This window comes from Sarcophilus harrisii, chromosome 3 (assembly GCF_902635505.1).
Source record: "Sarcophilus harrisii chromosome 3, mSarHar1.11, whole genome shotgun sequence".
NCBI lineage: Eukaryota > Metazoa > Chordata > Mammalia > Dasyuromorphia > Dasyuridae > Sarcophilus > Sarcophilus harrisii.
Genome location: NC_045428.1, coordinates 10,578,045 through 10,597,427, shown reverse-complemented (window position 1 = coordinate 10,597,427; position 19,383 = coordinate 10,578,045). Strand labels below are relative to the sequence as shown.

At 58.0% G+C, this 19,383-nt stretch overlaps 1 protein-coding gene across 1 annotated transcript; it reads left to right on the top strand.

Moving 5' to 3' along the window:
• Positions 1-530: 530 nt before the first annotated feature.
• Positions 531-18,786, top strand: SCLY (selenocysteine lyase). Its single transcript, XM_031957518.1, has 12 exons — positions 531-777; positions 2,565-2,677; positions 5,202-5,302; positions 5,776-5,962; positions 7,448-7,575; positions 8,943-9,107; positions 11,182-11,288; positions 13,971-14,007; positions 15,475-15,558; positions 15,946-16,045; positions 16,667-16,736; positions 17,472-18,786. Exons 1-12 carry the CDS (start codon positions 569-571, stop codon positions 17,626-17,628), a joined length of 1,458 nt encoding a protein of 485 aa, XP_031813378.1. The 5' UTR covers positions 531-568; the 3' UTR covers positions 17,629-18,786.
• The last annotated feature ends 597 nt before the right edge of the window (positions 18,787-19,383 follow it).

Here is a 19,383-nt window from a genome sequence, read left to right as displayed (position 1 = left end):
CTCAGCCCGGACCGCGGCTCAATTTCCAGGGCTTCTTAGGAAAGGCAGGCGTGCGAATCCTCGGTACGGGCTCTGATTGGCCGAGCTCTCCACGCTGGCCAATCACCGTGCCGTCCCTTTGGTTCCCTCCCTGCCTCCGCGAGGGGGGGGAAGGAGAATATGAAGAGCCCGGTGACGATTGGCTGATGTGGTGGCAAGACTGGCCAATCATATCTCGGATCGAGAGTTCTCACCGTTCTTTCTCCTCCCTCGCTCGAGTCTAACAGTCCCGATGCAAGAAGGGCGCGGCAGTGATTGGCTACAACGGCGGTCACCAGCCAATCCAAGCTTTGACCGTGGCTTTGTACGTCAACCCAGACGAGGTCCGGAGGGGAGGCGGGGAGAAAAGTCTACGGGACAGCTGTGATTGGCTGGAAGGGCTGCTCCCCAATCATCTCTCCTATCGGTACCCGCCCACCCCCGCCTCCCTCTCTGTGCTGCCAGGAGGGTGGGCCCTGAGAAAGGAGGGTGGGGGGAGGGGAGGAGAAGAAGCCGTGCGGTGATTGGTTGCGGGGGTGGCCCTCCGCCAATGGGCGCGCCCCTCCTCTCCAACTGTCAGCCCCGGCTGGGCTGGATCGGCCGTGGGCGCGTGGAGGGGCTCCCCGGCGGCGCGCGCCCGGCCCGGCACCAGCGGGCCGGCATGGAGGGGGCGGCGGCGCTCCCCGCGGGGCGGACGGGCTCGGGAAGCCCGCCTGTGGCCGGGGAGAACGGCGGCGGAGAGACCTGTCCCCGAGAACGGTGACTGGGGCGGCCGCGGGGGGCGGGGGCCGGGCCCGCAGCCCCCCGGCGCCCCCCGGCCGGGAGCCCCGCTTTCTGAGGCCGGAGCGCCGAGGCCAGAAGGAGAGATCGCTGGGGCCGGGGCCGGGGCCGTGCTCAGGGGAGGGAGGGGCCGGGGGCCGTGCTCGGGGGATGGGGAGGGGGGCCGGGGCCGTGCTCGGGGAGGGGGATGGGGGATGGGGGCCGGGGCCGTGCTCGGGGAGGATGGGGATGGGGGGCCGGGGGCCGTGCTCGGGGAGGGGAGATGGGGGGAGGGGGGGGCCGGGGGCCTCCCGCAGCCGCGGATCCGGGAACCTGCCAGAGATGCCGGGGCAGGGGCGCGGGGGGTCTGGGCCTCCCTCCCCGGGAGCACGGGCCGTGCCGCATCCCTATCCCTCCCATCGCCGGCCCTGGGGGCCGCCCGGGGCCGTTGGGGTTCCGGGGGAGCCCCTGGGGACCCCCGGGGCGGCCGGGCCACGTGGCCGGCCCTGTCCGGATGCCTGCCCGGGCCCAGCCTCGGACCCGCGCGTGCCCGGCCCCAGCCCGGGAGGTGCGCAGCTCCTGGTGCGGGGGGTCCGCCCCAGCGCCTCCCGGCGCGCTCCTGGGGGAGAGGGCAGACCAGAAGGGGCGCCGGGGCCGAGTTCCAGTCCTGCCCAGAAGTGGGCCCTCCTACAGGCCGAGGGGCGTCCGGAGGGCGGGTGGGCCCGAGCCCTCCCCGCCTCCTCGGGCCTCCCCTCAGCAGGCAGCCCCGGGGGCGTCGGGAGCGCGCTGTCTGGGCCTCGCCCCGCAGCCCCGCGCGCCGTTCGCGGATCCCGCTGGGAACCGAGGCCGGGCCCCGGGCCAGCGGCTGCTCCTGGGCCTGAGGCGGGGCTGGAGGATCAGGAGAGAGCCCAAAGCCCACCCCTGGCCCCGGCGCGCTGGGAGGCCCCTTAAAAGCTTCTCCCCCCCAACTTGCTAGAGGCCCGCGGCCTCTCCAGGACCATGGTCAGTACATGGCCCGGGGACCCAGGCGGGGCTTGGGAGGGTTTGACACCCTCCCGGAACGCCGCAAGAAACTGGTGCAAACAAACCCTCCCGGGAGCTCCTTGCTGGTGTGCAAAGGGAACGGGGATGACATTGCCTCAGGGAAGAAAGCACAACCCCGGTCAGCCATGTCCCGGCCAAGGTCCCAATGGGCCAGGTCCAACGGAGCGCTTTCCTCCCCGCTTCCCTCCTTTCTCCTTCCCTACCCCATTTCCTTCCCCTCTCCCTTCCCCCTCTCCCTCCTTTCCTCTCTCCCTCCCTCTAAGCCCTCCCTCCTTCCTCCCTCCCCCCCCCTCTCTCTCTCCCTCCCCCCTCCTTTGCATTCTGCTAGCTCAGAGTGAGTTTCCTGTCTGGGCCAGAACCTGAGGGTCTTCCCTCCCAGATGGATTTGTTTTAGGACGAGGTAAAGAAGGCCCTTCTTTGCCCCATTTCTTATCTGGCCTTAATCACCGATTCCATCGGACCGAGGCCTGTTAAAGACCCACACTTGACACGCGATCTCTATCTGGCCTCTGGTCCCAGATGCCCTGGAGGAGAGTGGGGCAGGGGACCCAGCCCCGCCCCCTCACTTAAGTTCCTTTCTCTTTCAGTCAGGGTGCCTTCTAGAAGGAAGGGAAACCACAGTTTGGGAGAGTCACCCGTGAGCTTTGTCCGGTGCTCGCCTCGGACCCATTAAACGCGCTTCTCTTTGCCCTGGATAACGGGCCATGGGTTTCTCCTCCTGAACTCGGCTTGTTGTTTTCCAGGAAGGTTTACATGGATTATAATGCAACTACGCCTCTGGAGCCCGAGGTCATGCAGGTGGTGACGGAGGCCATGCAGGAAGCCTGGGGGAATCCCAGCAGCCCCTACCTGGCAGGTGAGGGACAGAACCCAAGAAGGGGGGCCCTTTCTGGAGAGGCTTCTTCCTGGTCCCCAACCTCTTGTGGCTGGTGAGTGCAGCAAGTGGTCTCCTAGGCGGCAGGTCTGGAGGCGGCCCCGGCCTGGTCCCAGGCTGCTCGGAGCCTCTGGTCCTTTGCACGCTCCCTGTCTCATGCAGTCCTGGGCTGGGGATGGATACACCATGTCCCCACTGGGTACTTCACTGATGCTGATCTCACCCCTGGCCATCCTCAAAGAACCGCTGTCCCCTCTCTTTTTTGATCTCTGTCCCAGGGGAAAGTGTAGGATCCTAGAATCATAGAAGTTCCATGAGAAGGGAGCTCAGGGTCTCGGCCCAGTGGCTTCAGGCGGGCCTTTTGTGCCCGAGTCAGTGGCTAGAAGGGCGGGAGGCAGGTTTGAAGCCGGCCTGTGACTGATCACTGCCCGTCACAGCAGAGCCATGGAACTCTGGGTAAGCCTTTGGGTTTCTGCGTCCATTACTAGGTTAGCCGTCCCTTTGTCTCCTCTCGGCTCATCTGTTGTGAATCTGGTCATCACAGAAGCATTAGGAGAGGGAAGAGCCTTGGAAACTGTGGCGCAAATCCGGCCTGCTCCCTAAATCCTCCATTCCTTCTCAGGCCAGCCTTTGTTTTAAAGGAAGAGATTGTTTAACACCCAGAATTTTCAGGGCCTCCCAGTCCCCCTGGCTCCTGGTCCCTCGGGACAGTCCAGGGCCCACTGCTGGTCATTCATTAATGTCCTTAGTCCATCTGGCAGCTTTCCCCAGCGGGCGTCCTGGACCTTGCCCCCGCCCTCTAACCGGCTGGAGCTCACCCTGCACTGAACTGTGCTTGGCCAGATTTCTAACCAGGGCAATTGAATCCTGGGGAAAGGGGCTTCCCTTGGGGAGCTCAAAGGCAGGACTACCTGCCACCCATTGCTCCTGTTTCTTTGGTTCCTGATGGGGAAAGCCCTGGCAAGTGTGGTTATCTGTCTTACCAACCGGGAAACAGGCTTGAATGGTCAGTGGGCGTGCCCAGGGTGACTGGTGGAGCCGGGCCTGGAGCCCAGCAACTCCTCAGCGTCACAGGGATCGCTCTTCAAAGCAGAATCAAGAGCAAGCGTTTGTGGCCCCCGAAGGTCAAAGTGCTGTACACAGGTCACATCCTCTGACCCTGCTGCCTGGGCGGGGAGGCAGACCGGGGCTGAGAGGCTAAATCCAGGGACAGTCTACCCCTGGACCACTTACAGCAGCATGAAGATGGACTCCCTGCCACACAGCCGCCTTCTCTTTTCTGTGATGGTCACTGGGGGTCAGTGACTTTGGCCTGTTTGCTCGTGGAATAGCCTCACCGAGCTGCAGCAGGGGGTGCTGGCTGCAGTTCCCTTTGGAAAAGGCCTTCAAGGTCTACACCGGCAGCACCTAGGAAGGCCCCAAGGCCAGCTCTGCTCCTGGGCCGGGCTCGGTGCCGGGCTTTGGGGATTCTGGAGCTGCTTAGAGTGGGATGGCCCCAGGAACAAGAGCCCATCTGTGTGTGTGTGTGTGTGTGTGTGTGTGTGTGTGTGCACACGCATGCATGTGTGCACGTGCGTGGGGGTGGCTCGGCCCGGGCAGGGAGGCCCGACTGAGGGGACTGTGGAGGTCTACATTTGGGGTACCTAAATGAAATTAGGGTTTAGTTAAGGTCTAGTGGCAGGTTTGGGGTACAGGGAGTCAAACGGAGCTCCCCTGCAACCCCCTTGGATTCGGCACAAGGATACGGTGGTAAATGAGGTCTAGTAGCAGCACAAGTCCCCAATAAAAGCATTTATTAGCCCAAGAGCTAGATTGATAAAAGAGGTTTATTACTGAGTTTAGAAGTAGGAGAAAGGTGAAGGTAGAGATAAGGAGGACACCCGACAGAGGGGCCAGTAGACAGAGGGTCCTCACATGGCTGGCATATTTGGAATCTCTGCAAAGAGGAGGTCCCAGCATCTCCCTTTTATAATAGCAGACTTAGCTCGAGGGGCTTTGGGGTGCAGCCCCAAAGTTGGCTCAGATCCGGGTGGGGCTGGGACAGGTCCGGATCTTCTATTGGAATTCAAAGGGACCAGGATTTGTGAGTCAAAGGGTAATTTACATTATTGAATAGGAGGGGGTGGGAATCTAGAAAGGAATCTTTCCAACATCAGGGCTCTGGCCTCCAGTTGCTCTTGGCTACATGGAAGGCCTTGTCTCTAATTCTGCACACACTGACCAGAGGAGCCTGGCGGCCCCTGGCCGGACATGGGCCCAGAACCCCTTGCCCTCCCCTGGCTTTTCACCCCCACCACTGAGGGAGATCCAGCTCCGGCCTTCGGACACCTCCTCTTGGTATGGAGGTGCCCAGGCCAGGGTGGGCTGCCCACTCACCTTGAGGGCCAGCAGCTTCTGGCCACCTGGGCCCGAGCCCACTGGTTCTGCCTCCGAGGAGGCCTTTAAGCACAGCTGATCTGGCTTCTTACGGCAATTGTGGTCGATTTATTATTTTTTTTTTTTGAAGGCAGAAAAGCCAAGGATATGATCAATGTAGCCCGAGAAAACTTGGCAAAGATGGTTGGTGGAAAATCTCAGGATATAATCTTCACTTCAGGGGGAACAGAGGTAAGGGCTTTAAACGTAGCCTCCCTCTCCTGAGAGAGAAGTGCTGTTAAGGGCACTTAATTTAGCAGCCATTTATTAAGCACCTAGTGTATACCCCCTGTCCAGTGCTGTGGTAGCTGTCTATGAGAAAGTTCCCGACCTCATGGAGCTTCCACTCGCGTAAGGGCTTAAATCATAAAACCCCGCCTCCCGTGGGAAGCCTGGGCTTTATGGGACAGCGAGAGGTTTGAGGCAGAAGAGGCTGTTTGATACCCAGGAAAGCAGGGGTGGGCGAGTGCTCAACTAACAGAGGCCGCTCGGCAGGAGAGCCGAGTCTGAGGAGGAAGGCGGGTCTCGTGCCTCAGTTTCCTCCCTTGTCAAATGGCACCGGGTGACCTCCAGGGCCCCTTCGAGGTCTAAGCCCCGAGTCCCAAGGGATTTTAAGCAGCAAACTAAGCTCGGTGATTTGTCCTCTTGTCCCCGGCTTCCAACAGGCAAACAACTTGGTGATCCACTCCACCATGAAGCTGTTCCAAGAAAGCCAGCGGTCCAAAGGGGCCTGGCTGGCCGAGCAGCAGGCCGGCCTGGTCAGCAGGGCCAAGCCCCACTTCATCACGTGTACTGTGGAGCATGACTCGATCCGCCTGCCCCTGGAGCAGCTGGAGAAAGAGGGCATGGCCGGTGAGTGCAAGCAGAGATCCCCTACTCAGGCCTATTGCCAAAGGGACTGTCCCGGGCCCAGGCGCCACCTCCACATGCTCCCCTCCCAGAAGCTTCAGTGGCTCCCCCAAGGTCACTCCCCCTTGGCGTTGCGCAGCCCCCCTTCCAGCACTCTTCGCACACCCTCCTGACCCCTCACTCTCTGGTTCTCTCCATGACTTTGAACAGGTTCCTCCTTCCCCATCTCTCATAACCCCTCATTTCCTTCTGCAGGCACGCCCCGTTTTCCTCCCCTTCCCCCCAGATTTGCTTTGCATTGACTTGGTTCCGATCTGCTTGTGTCTGTGGCATCCCTTTGGATACGGCAGCTTCTGGAAGGACCTTGGAGCCCCCAGGGCCCAGCCCTGTGCTCGGCCCCTAGCAGACACTTAATGAAGGCTTTCTGATGGATGGCTTGTTTGGAAGGAGGGAGAGCCGGCCCAAGTAATGATGGGAGTCTGGCCCAGACCAACCAGAAATAGTTACAGGGAGAGCCTTTGCCCAGCCTTTTCCTTCCTTTGTGTTATGGGTGCCTTACTTTCTGGTCTGTGAAAATTATTTCAATATAGTTGGATTTACTTTTGTTTCCCATAATTCCACTCGTTGACTAGATCAAGCTTTCTCAGCTCCTCCATCCACAAGGTGGATGGAATCCCACTTGCATTTGGTCCTTCACAGCTTACAAATAGTGAGATTTTTTTTTATTTGATTCTCAAGTGTGAAGTCCAAGCTGGGATTTAAGCTGATCCAGCGCTGATCAGACATCCCTTGTGTGCCCCCTCCTGGGCAGCATTTGGCACCTTCCATTGGGCCTTCATGGAATGAAACTTGATGTCCTTGTGAAGTGCTTCATTCATTCGTTCATTCATTCATTCATCCACTAAACACTTAACAAATGTGTTCCGTGATGGGTACGGGGGGAGTTTGGAGTTTACACAAGAAGCCTCCGCTCTCATGGGAGACCATGCCCTGGCACATAGTAGGTGCTTACATGGCCTTTTTTTTTTTGAGCTACAAGGGATGTTGAAGACCACTGGGTCCAACCCCCTCATTACAAGTGAGGAAACTGAGGAAGCAAAGATCCCACAATAGCAAAGAGTAGGGTCAGCCATTTTAGAAACTACATGCCCAGTACCAGGAGATCTCAGGGCCCCCCTCGGTACTAAGAGGGGAAGTCAGCTTTCACAGTGTGGGAGATACAGGAAGGAAGAGGCAGGAGCTGGGGGGCAGGGCAGCAAAGGCCCAGGTTGCAAAGCACAGAGCATTGGAGCCCCTGGGTGTGGCAGGAGGCCAGGCAGGCAGGAGGAGGCTAGAGAGGCCGGCCCCGTGGCCACGGCTGGACCCGGCTGGACATGGAAGAGCTCACACTGCATGTGGTGGGCCATGGGCGAGGACAGGTAAGTAGCATGTGCAGGCCCGAGACAGGGTCAGGCCGCTAACCTGGGCCCTCGTGTTCCCTCGCTGCAGAAGTCTCCTTTGTCCCCGTGTCTAAGCTGAGCGGCCAGGCAGAAGCCGACGATGTCCTTGCGGCTGTCAGACCCACCACGCGTCTGGTGACCATCATGCTGGCCAACAATGAGACCGGAGTTATCATGGTAAGCAGGAAAGGTTCATGAGGGCGAGACTGCTCTGCAGGAGGCGTCCCCGTGCAGCTCCCTTCCAGGCTCTGTGTCTTTGCAATGAGCTCGGCCCTTGGGACACCCATGCCTTCCTCAGCTTTTGTAGTGAGCTCGTTTTCCCTCGTAGCCATTCCCCAGGGGTGGGCAGCCCTCCGTTTCCAGGCCTTTGCCACCGCCACCATGTCTGTGGGCATTTTTGTGTCTGTTGGCCCTCCTCCTCTTAGATCTTTTGGGGAATAAAGCTAGGACTGGTATCTCCAGCTGCAAGGGTGTGCTCGGTTTCGTCACACTTTGGGTATAGTTCCAAATAGCTTTATGGTGCCGGGCACACAGTAGGTCCTGACTGACTGACTGAATGGAGCCTTTCCCAGCTTCCCCAAAAGCGCATTCATGCGCCAGACTCTGCTACTTTGGCCATTTTCCTTTTTTTAGTCAACTTTATCGATCTGAAGGTGTGAAGTGGAGCCTCCGAGTTGCTTTGGTAAAGATTTCTCAAATTTTTGTGACAGGCCTTTGGCCATTTCTCTATTGGGTAATGGCTCTTATTGGCTCTTGTAAATTTAGGTTCTTCTAGAGCAATGATAACTAATGTTTATTAAGTATTTACCGTGTGCCAGGCACTGCGCCAAGTGCTTTACAGTTAGAATCTCACTTGTTCCTCACAACGATCCTGATCCCCATTTTACAGAAGAGGAAACTGAGACAAACAGGTTAAGTTTGAGGTCACATTTGAACTCGGTTCTTCCTGACTTTGGGCCCAGCGCTCTATCCACTGGGCCACCTTGCTGCCCTAATCTTAGAGCTACCTTTATCGGAGAAATTGACTGGAAAGACTCTTTTCCCCAGATAATGGTTTCCTCCTAATTCTACTGCCTTGGTTTTGTTTGAACAAGACCTTTTAAATCTTATGCATTTCAGATTTTGCATTTTCTCCTACTTTAATCCTCATTCCGAGGTACTCTCTCTCACTTGTCTGGTTGTGAACTCTTACTCCCCAAATAGTCCAAATATTAATTTCTTCTTTCTTCTCTAATTTATTTATTTTTTTATTTTCTTTTGGCTTTAGTACATTTTATTTTGTATTTTTAAAATTACACGTTTCTTCAGGACTCACATGGGGCCCTAATTTGTTTGTGATGTGATCATTTGGCATGTGTGTACGTATGTGGTGGGAGATGGTGGCCTGCACCTAGTTTCTGCCGGTCTGTCTCCTGGTTTTCCCCGTGGTTTTTGCCCAGTGATGGGTGCCCACTGGTTCCAGTGTCCTGTGTCTGTTTGCTTTCACGCTCCCTTACGAGATCAGAGCCACCTGAGGTCCAAGCCTCCTTTGTTTTCCGTTCTAGCCCATCTCTGAAATCAGCCGCCGGATCAAAGCCCTGAACCAGACTCGGGCGGCCTCCGGGCTGCCGGCTGTTCTTGTGCACACGGATGCGGCCCAGGCTTTGGGGAAGAGGCGCGTGGACGTGCAGGACTTGGGGGTGGATTATCTAACCATCGTGGGCCACAAGGTAAGGAAGGCTCCACGCCACTCCCTTTGCCACGTCCTCACACGGTCACTTCTTAATACATTCTGGAGAGACAGATGGTTCTCTGCCCCCCGATGGCAAAGTCATCGTGCTGGAGAACACCTTGTTCTTTATCACCTTTTGTGTGGAAAGTGGGAAGGGGATCCACACTGAAGGTTGTTCGTGTCTTCCTGTCTGATCATGGTTGGCTGTTCTATGGCCCATCAGAGCGGGAGCTGATTCTCAGTAGGAGAACCCTAGGGTCCCCCCAGAAAGGAGAGAATTTGGGCGCCCCCCCCCCCTCGTGGCACCGGGATACAGGCCCCGTCCTTAGGCTTAGGGGAGACAAAAGCGTCAGGCCCCGGGGTGGGATGGGGGTGCAAGAATATAGAGCAAGCGCCCTTGGTGGAGCCCCGCAAGTTTGTGAGGTGCCTTGTACCCATTGGAGTCCCCCGGCAGCCTGGGGCGGTCCCCACAGTTATGGCTCTGGAGGGCAGGGGCTATCATTGTGGCTTCCCCACTCAGTGAGGAACATGGAAGGGCTTGTGGTAATGGTGCAAGGACACGAATGTAAAACTTCCCCATCACTTGGGGGGGGGGGGGGGATGTGATACTTTCTGAGGGCTAGCCTTGGATTCTCAGGGATCTAAGCCTTCCAGAAGCTCTCCTTTGGATCGGGGTGAAAGGCAGGCTAAGGAAGCAATGGGCAGGACACCGAGAGTCTGAAACTCCCCGCCTCCCCGTGAGGCGGGGGCTACAGGGGCTAATGGACCTATTTCACGGAAGGAGAACTTGGGCCGGGCCAGTCTCTCACGGGCACCTTCCTGGCTCTGAGACCAGCCCCGGATCTTTTACACTGTCCACTGTGCTTGTGTTCGGACACCCCCAGCACCAACTGCAGACCCCTGGGTCCCCCCCTTCCCCCACCAAGATCTTCAAGCTGTGACTGCACTTAATGCTGTCAGGGCTGCCCCGCTTCATCCCCTCCGCGCATCCATGACCTTGTTGAGTGCTTTGGTTAAACATGGCTGAACTCTGTGCATGTGACACTCCCCCGAGCGCCGGGTCTCCTAACTGCGGAAAAGAAGATGAGTTAAGTCCACCCTGAGATGGAGTCCCGTCCCCTGCCCGGGCCCTGCCAACCGTCCCTTCCATCTGGGGGCCCCCTTGCCCTTCCCCGACCCTTCGGCCCCTCCGTTTTCCCCGAGCTTCCCCAGGCTACATGTGGGGCTTCCCAACACGTCTGCCCGCTCCGAGCGCCAGGCCGGAGGTCAGCCAGGCACGGTGACTTGGATTCATCCCGGGAAGCACCACCAACTCGCTGGCCATGTGGGCCCTCCCCTTTCCGACCCAAAGATTGTTGCCTATGGCAGAGAGAGAGAAGCACAGTCGGTGCCCCTTTTGTGCCCGTGAATGGGTTCCCTTTGTATCTTCAGGATGGAAGTCCTTGCAGTTCTCTTGTCTTCTGGGGGCTGCCCTCCCGGTGGGATCTGGGTCAGTGGGATTCCCCATCTCCAGGGGCATCTGAAGCCTTGGCACGGGCCCTGCCGTGATGCAGGGGGAGGGGTCAGATCACCCCCGGCTCTCCCCTTTTAGTGCTCCCCCATCCCATCATCCCCACCCTAGTGACCAAGGTTTCCACATGAGGGAGATTCAAACCCCCCAAGATTTGAATCAAATCTCCCCCAAGAGAATTTCCCACCATTGAAAGTTCTTTTGAAGAAGTCAGCAGTCGGGGAGTGAGTGACAGCTCCACTTTGGGGAGTGGGGACATCAGGGGTGAAACAGAGCCAGCGTGGCCTCCCTGCGCCAAACCCTTGGCCCAAGCTCATGAGGCCGCGGGAGCTGGGACCCTGATCTCTGGACTGAGGCGTCCTGGGGGGACGTTGCAGCGCCTGGACCCTGATCTCGGGCCGCCCTGTTGCAGGGAGACATCCTTGGGGGATGAGGGACAGGGAGCGCGGGCACCTGGATGGCTGGGACCCCGATTTGGGGCCATTGTGTAGCACAGAGACGCCCTGAGGGGAACATGGGAGCGCAGGCGCCTCGGTGACTCGGTTCTGCCTTTTCTTCCCAGTTCTACGGGCCCCGGATCGGAGCGCTCTATGTGCGCGGCCTGGGCGTCGTCACCCCGCTGAACCCCATGCTGTTTGGAGGCGGCCAGGAGGGGAACTTCCGACCAGGGTGAGGCGGGAAGTGGCCCGCGGCCTCTGGGGGAGGGTCCTCTAACCGTCTCAGTTTGCCATTTCTGCTTCCCTGGGGAAACGGGGACCCAAGGCCCGAGGTGATTGCTGTGAGGGCCAGGCGCTGCCGGAGTGAATCAGGGCCGCCTTTCTCATTCTTGTGAGCGTGGCCCGATATGAGCCAGCACCGAGGAGGAGGACCCATCTCCCTTTGGCACGGTTTGTATTCTGAGACGCAAATGGCCAAGCCCTGCCCTGCTCTGGCCCCGGCTCTTCTCATCGTTTTTGTTCCGCCGACGCTCTTAGTTAGAATTAGAGTCACTCCCTCCCCTATTCCCCATCGGACTCCCTGAGGACCTCCCCACCCCAGACAGACCACCTGGGGCCTCGGAAGGCAGCTTGGCCATGGGCTCCTGGGCTTCCCCATGGGGCTTTTACCAGCATCTTCTTTGGAGCTGTGGTTTCCGTGGGATACAGAGCCAGTGTGGGCCCTGCTGGTCCAAGGTGGGCACCGTTGGGTCCAAGGTGGGCACAGTTTCTTTCTGCGGGTCGTTGGGTGGTTGAGGAGTTCCCGTACCAGTTGAGGATGGCTCATGGCGGGTAATTGTTGGCACTTGGAGTGTTTCTGGAGTAAATGCCAGTGCCCCGAGGAGAGCCCCGGTGGAAGCGAGCGGGGGGCCCATGAAGGCCCCGAGCCCTCGGTGCCCTGGCTCTCTCACCGAGTCCACACTGACTGCCCTTGAAGGTTAGCTCCCTCCTGGCCCAGAGCCCCAGCAGCCTTGGTACCGAGCAGCTCCCGGGGGAGGGGGGTGCCCAAGCTCCTGGCTCTGGAAAGAGAAGTGAGAGACCAGACCCAGAAGGAGGCCTGGGGGAAGGGAAGGGGCCACACTTGCTTTTTGCTTGGGTTTGGAGGAGAATGACATGGGCATCTGTGAGCCTGGAGGGGAGGGGGACCAAGAGCCATCTCCTGGGTTCCTAAGGGGCCTGCGACAGGGCTGGGAAAGGCCAGGGAGCCAAGAGCCCAACTGCTCATGGGAGGGGCCAGTGGGCCCTTGGCGCCCACTTGGGGGTGCTTGTGCCCAGAGCTGAGGGGGCAGCCCCGGACGGGCTCCACCTGTGGCCTTGTGCTTGTTGCTGCCCGCCTCCGGCCTCTCCCCGCTCCGAGCATCCTCCCTTCAGGTGCCGGACCCCGGGGGTCCCCAACACTGGCCTCCAGGACCCAATAAAAGATCCTTCATGGCCGGGCCTTCCCCCACCCCACTCCCGCCCCCCACGGACTCGGACCCTGCCATCTGCCCTGCCTCTGGTCTGTCTCCTGTCCTGCAAGTCCTGCCTCAAAACCCTCCTCCCTTTGCTCCCTCAGGGGTCCCCCCTTGGAACTCAGAGGTGTTTACCTGTGCAGGTTTTCACTGTTAATCCCAAACAGAAAAAGCCCAAACAGAGAGAGGCCCATAAGTCCTAGCGTTAGGAGCCCTCACATTCCAGCGAGAGGTTGGTCAAGTGTCTCGGTCCCTCGGGTTAAGTCTCCTGGCACTGGGGAGGAAGACTTGGGCTCTGGCTGCCCTCCCTTACCCCGGCCTGCCTTGGTTTGGGTTCCCCCACCCGCCGGTGGTCCAGGCAGGCCTGTGGGATGTTGGTACAGGAGTTCCCTGGGGCTGCCCCGCTTTCTGCGGCCTTGCCATGGGCACCTGAGGGCCAGGGACCTGGAGCCTTCTGTCGCCGGGCTCCCCCACATCGGGCCCACACCCTTCTTGGCAGTGGCCGGGGATTTTGATTGTTGCCCCAAGATTTCCAGGCGGGTAACCCTGAGGGTCTCGGTGGCCGAGGGGCAGGGGAAGGGCCCGTTGGGGCTCTCGGGAAGCGCGGGTCAGTGAACACGCCCGCACAGGGGGCTGGAGCAGACTGAGGAGCCCAGGTGGGGCAGAGCCCGCTGCCCTCCTCCTGCTCAGAGTGGACTCAGCCAAGGAGAGAGCAGGTTTTTCTTGACAACACAGACTTGATTTAAAAGGGTTTTATTTTTCTTTTTTTCAATGAGAGTTGGGGAAGGTGGGAGGATGGGAACATAAATGGCTGCTAATTTTTAAAATTTTATTTCCCAGGTTTGACCCAGGCCCCATTTCTTTCTCCCTCTCGGGTCTGGGCCCAGCTTGTTCACCTGCACCCTCTCCCTGCCCCTCCTCCCCCGACTTCCACAAAAAGACCAAATCGGGTTTTGTTTCCAGGCCGGAAAGATTCCCTGCCCCTCCCACCGTTATTTCATCCTATATCCATCCCCCTCCTCCCCTTCCCCCACCATCTCCCCACCTGTTTCTTGCTGCCCCAAGACCCGTAAACCAGGGAAACGACTCCCATTCACTCTAGGACTAGAGAGAAAAGGACTGAAATGCAGGTGTCTTCCTGAGTCAGTGCTCCAGTGTGACCGGCAGGGGGCCACCAGTCTGGGGGGAAGAGGGGGGCTCACCGTGCAGCCACAGAAGGCCTGAGACTACCAGGGCAGCATGTTCGCTGCAGGGCGAGCCTTGTGTGGGGTGACTACATGAAGCTCTTGTGAATAAAATGAATTCATTTTTACATCTACTTCACCGAAAGGGACCTGGCTCCTACAACCAGAGGCCATCGGGTCGGGGAGCACCATTTTGCTTTCTCACGGGGGATCTAATCTCGAAAACCTCCTTTCTTTCAGGACTGAGAACACCCCCATGATTGCTGGGCTCGGAAAGGTGAGAAGGAAGTCTTCCTCCCCCTCCCCCCCGGGTGCAAGGGCCCAGAAACCCCTTCCTTGCCCGCTGGTCCTTAGAGCCTTCACACAAGGCAGGAGTTGGGAGGGTCCGAGGGCCCAGGGGATGTGCCCGGGAGAGCCCAGGGTCTGTATTTGCTGGGTGGACTTGACTTGCTGCCGATTTTTAACTCTGATTGGTCACGTTGGATGATTTGTCCAAAATGTCCACAACTGTATAATTCTGTCCCAAGAGCCCATCAGCCGCCCCAAAGAATTAGCCTAGAGATAGGGATCCAGGCCGCTAAGCGAGAGGCCGCATCAAACGGTGCCGCCATTGAGCAAATGCCATTTTCTGTAGACTTGGTGACCATTAGAATGGAAATGGCCAAGGTACAGCGGAAGTCAGGCCACAGGACTCCGGAAGCCCCGGGGCATTCGCGGCCTTGGGACCAGGGCCACGGCCCCGGGGCATCGTTTTCAATCGGAGCTTTGGCCAAATGTTAGGTTAGGTCAGCTGGGAGCCCTGATGGGAGGCACGGAGCTCTCCAGGCTCCTCCAGGCTAGATTCACTGGGTCTGTAGAAGGGAAGCTTCTAGTTGGTCCAAGTGTGGGTGCTGCCGACCCTGGGAGAGTGGGGGGGTGGGGGTGGGGGCTTACAGAGGGAGCGTGTGGCCTGACATTTATTAAGCACCTGTGGGATACAAGGTGCCCTGGCACAGCACTCCCTTGGCTGGGAAGGGCTCATTGCTTGCTTTGAAAACTCCTGAGATGTGAAATTGCCTTTTATAAATGAACCCATTTTCTACCTTATTATTCAGTTCTCTGCCTTGATCGCTGCTTGATTAAAAATTAACTTTGCACACAGGCCCCTGGGCATGCAGCGAGGGTTTCTGGGACAGAAAATTCAGGCCTGTGTAGCCTTGGCCCGTGGCTCAGTGGGAAGCTTGAGGCTGGTCTCAGAGCAGGAACTTGGGTCAGAGACCCTGGTGATGGAGTTTGGGGTGTGGGGGGGGATGGGGGGGGGCCGGGTTTATCTGGCTGATGCTGAAGCAAGTTCTGCTGAGTAATTGGGATCTAATTAGCCACAGGGAGGGTCACTTCTTTTTTTCCCCTTTTCTTCCAGGGGTGGGGGGGTGGGGGGGGGGGGGGGGGGGGGGGGGGGGCCGGGTTTATCTGGCTGATGCTGAAGCAAGTTCTGCTGAGTAATTGGGATCTAATTAGCCACAGGGAGGGTCACTTCTTTTTTTCCCCTTTTCTTCCTCCTTTCTTTTTCTTCTTTCTCTCCTTTATAAATTGTGATTTCTTCACTAGTATCTTATGTTTTATCCTCTGCTCTTTAAAGCCGACTTCCTGGCTGGATTTTAAGAGAGAGATCGCCGCCGTGTCTCCCCTTAAATAACGTGCGGTTCCAGAATCGGGCGCTGCCCGAGCAGGGGGCAGCCCTGGGGACCATGTTTTCTGTTTGTAGGCGGCCGAGCTGGTGAATAAGAACTGCGACATTTATGAGGCCCACATGAGGAAGATGCGGGATTATCTGGAGGACAGGTTGCAGGTAGGGCCTGGCCTTGGGCCCCCGCAGCAGCCAGTCCGGGGCCCGTCGGAGAGAAGCATCAGCTCTGATCGGGGGACGGGGGCAACCCGGGGCAGGGAGCAGGGACGAGGAGGAGGCCATGTTGGGCTGAAGAGTTTTGAAATACAGCCCAAGAAAGTCAGGAAGGAACCCGTTATAGTAACAAAGAGGGAGACAGACAGTGAGGAGGGAAAAGGCAGGAGCCCAGGCCCCGGAGCAGGCGGGCAGCCCCAAGTGCCAGGGAGCTTCCTGTCCACTCGGGCCCTCGATCTGCCCTCTGTAAATGGGCTCTTTCACCCGGACGCGTGGATGTCTGCTGGGAAGGCGAGCTTCTGGGAGAAGCTTTCCTGAACCTCCTTGTCTTTCCAGGCTGTGTTTGACAAGAGGATCCACCTGAACAGTCTGTTCCCAGGCTCTGAGCGTCTCGCCAACACCTGTAATTTCTCCATCAGCGGCCCGCAGCTGAAAGGTGACCCTGGCACCCCACTCTGGCCCCAGCCCTAGCCCCTCGTTGCTCAGTCAGGACCCCCCTTTCCTTAGCAGCTGGTAGGGGACGGAGCAGGACTTGGGGGAACAAAATGGTCCTGCTGACCCTGTCCTGCCCTGCTGGGGACACATTTAGATGAACTCTCTCTCCCAGACACGGGGATCCTCCTGCTCCCTCTCAGCCCCCCAGAGCAGCTCTGACCGAATCCAGCCAAAAACAGGTTTCGAGCTAGAGTCAAAAACCCTGTGTTCTTGTGACTCTCAAATGAATTGTGCCTGAAAAGCCTGTGGCTTCCTGGAGACCAAGGCTGACGTGATTTTGGTCACCCTTTGAGAAAAGCCCCTTCCCAGGAGGGGAGGGGGGGACCAGAAGGGTCCAGGCTGGGGCACAGGAGATCCTGGGGTGGGAAGGTGGGGGCTACTAGCTCATGAGAAGGAAAAAGGCGAGGGGGCTTTGGGATGGAAGAAGAGCTCGTTCCATAGCAGAGAGGGTCCCTTTCTTGTCCCAGGGAGGCAGCCTTCCAATCCCAAATTGGCCATGTCTGTGTGTCTGTCTGTCTGTGTCTGTCTCTGTGTGTCTGTGTCTGTGTCTCTGTCTGCACAGGCCGGCTGGTGCTGTCTCACTGCAGGACGCTCCTGGCCAGCGTGGGGGCCGCTTGTCACCAGGGCGACCTGTGAGTATTTTCTTTCAGGAGAAGTTTTCTGACTTGGAGAAGGTGGGAGACACGGCAGCGTGGGGGAGGGAGGAGAGTCGCTGGGACGGCCTTTCCTAACATGGAAAAGGGCGCTGGGGTCCCACGCTTCCCCGGGCGGTCCGGAAACCCCCGGCACTGACTGCTTGGGCAGATTTGGGCCTTGGAGCCGCATCCTTGGGGATGGCCTGTGGGAGCCCTGGAAGGCCCAGTGGGAGGCGCCTTTCCTGGGAGGTCCCTCTGCCTCGGGGCTGGCTGCTGCCCCCCAGGTCCCTGAGGGAGTATTGTGTAATAGGCCACACCAGGCACTCAGGGGTTCTCCCCTGGCCCAGCCAGGCCAAGGCTATGAGGGCCATCAGATTTAGGTGGGATTTCTCCACACTTTGGGTGAATGAGCGCAATGTGAAATGATTCCCCCCCAAGGGAAGAGGACGAGCAGCTGGGGCCCCTCACTCTTCTGCTCCGGAGGGAGGCCGAGGGGCGGTAGCAATGTCCAGCTCCTTCTCAGGCCGGGCTGAGAGTGACTGCTCAGTCCCCTCCTTGGCTGGCCCTGTGGCCACCGCTAGGAGTAGGGACCTCCTGGGAAGGCTCTGCCGTTAGTGATCAGAGGAGTCCCGTGAGCATCCAGCCTCGGAGGCCAGTGGGCAGAAAGGCCCTTTCTCCCTCGGGCGGGTACTTCCTCGGCAAACGGCTCACGGCCCTGGCTCTCCTTTCCAGCCCGTCGCCCATCCTGCTGAGCTGCGGCATCGCCCCCGCCGTGGCCCGCAATGCCGTCCGGCTCAGCGTGGGCCGGACCACCACCAAGGAAGAGGTGGACCTTGCAGTGGAGGACCTGAAGCAGGCGGTCGCTCAACTTGAAAAGAGCCTGAGCTAGTAGAAGACGGAGCAGCTCCGCCATGGGGAAGGCCGTGGAGAGGGGCCCCGCCTTCCCTTGGGATGAGGGCAGGGGTCCCGCCGCAGCGAAGGAAAGCTGCTCTGACTCATAGGAAACTCTACAGCCAGTCCTGGTGTCGCTAACGTGGAAGACTTTAGGAAATACTTTATTTTACCCAGAGGAAGAAATCTAGGATAATCCGATATTTTTAATTTTGCATCCGACATATGATGTAGGAATTTGGACCGATCTGTGAATTGTCCAGGAAGGCTCTGTGCTGGCGGGTCGCCTTTTCTTATAGGAAAGAAGGACAGGGACCCACGGTGGGCGTCCCACAGACAGAACCAGGGCCTGCAAGGCTTTTATGTGGAGGTAGGGCTAATCCAGACCAGAAAGCCCCTCCCCAGGAGCAATTAGGTGGAAATGGAGGTGGCTGGCGTCCCTCACGGGCCACCCTGTCCGCAGCAGGGCTTTCCTGCCGTCCCACAGTGAATTTGTACAACAAGATCAGATAATTGATTTTTTAATAATTTCAAGTCCATAAAATCTTAGTTTGGAATAAAACTCAAGACGTAAGTTTAATTAGTTCAGTCCTAGTAAGGTGCACCTTGGGAACCAGATAGGATATTATCTGTTTTATTTCCATGTTCAGGGTTATAAATGTCATTTTCATAGGAAATTTCAGGAACGTAATGCTTAAAGCTTTTTAAATCTGCACTCAGAAAGAAAAGTGATTTTTAAATCCGAGGAAGAGAAACTTCTCAATCTATGCCGTATCTGTTCCCCTTCTGGGGTCAACTGATGTTCCCCCCATTTTGGGGAATAGCAGTTATACCTGACACCGCTTCTACTGTGTACCCCAGAGCCCCTGCTAACAGCCAGTGGCAACAAGGGTTTTCTTCAGGGGAGACGACCCGGCCTGGTGAGGTTGCCCCATGACTGGGGAAGGGCCAGCGGCTGGGGCTTGACCACAGCTGCGGCCGGTGCTTTGGCCGGGGTCTCTGAAAGATCTGGCTTAGACACCAAAGACTGTCCAGGGTCTGGGAACCTAAATAGGAATGGTTTTTAACACATTGTCTCTATTTTAATTGTGCCATATTTGCTCATTACCAACGAAAACCTCGCTATTTTCAGCTAATAAAGTATTTTTATGCTAATGCTCGCGTCTTGGCTGCCCTGCTCGTCCCTGGTCCCGGCCTGGCTGAGGGCACACGTGGCGCTGGGGCCCGGGGACAGGCGGGTTCTCGGCAGCTGTCGCTCCGGAGGGAGACGCCGCTGATGGCGGCAGAGCGAGGGCCCACGTCCAGGTCCTGGTTCCTTGGTAGCTCAGATTGGTGCAGCCCTCTGGGAGGAGAGAGGCAGGAGAGAGCCAGTGAGTCTGGGATGCGGGTTATGGGGCTGGAGCCGTTTCCCTTCCTCCCTCTTGATGATGTGGGTCAGGGATGCTTCACGTTAGTCTAGTTGGCTTGGCTGGGCTAGGACGAGTTTTGGGAATTTATGGGACTGGGTTAGCCGGCATTGATTTAGTGCCCGCCCGTGTGGGTGCCTGGCTCTGGGCAAAACACGGGGCCCACAAAAAAGGCAGAAACATGGGCCCTGCCCTCAAGTTGCTCAAGATAACGGGACAGAACATGCAGACAACCAGGGTCATTCAAGACAGAGACGGCTACACTGGAAGCCCCAATAGTAGGAGGGCGAAGAAAGACTTGTAGGAGGTAGGATTTTGTTTTTTTTAATTAAAACTTTATTTACAAA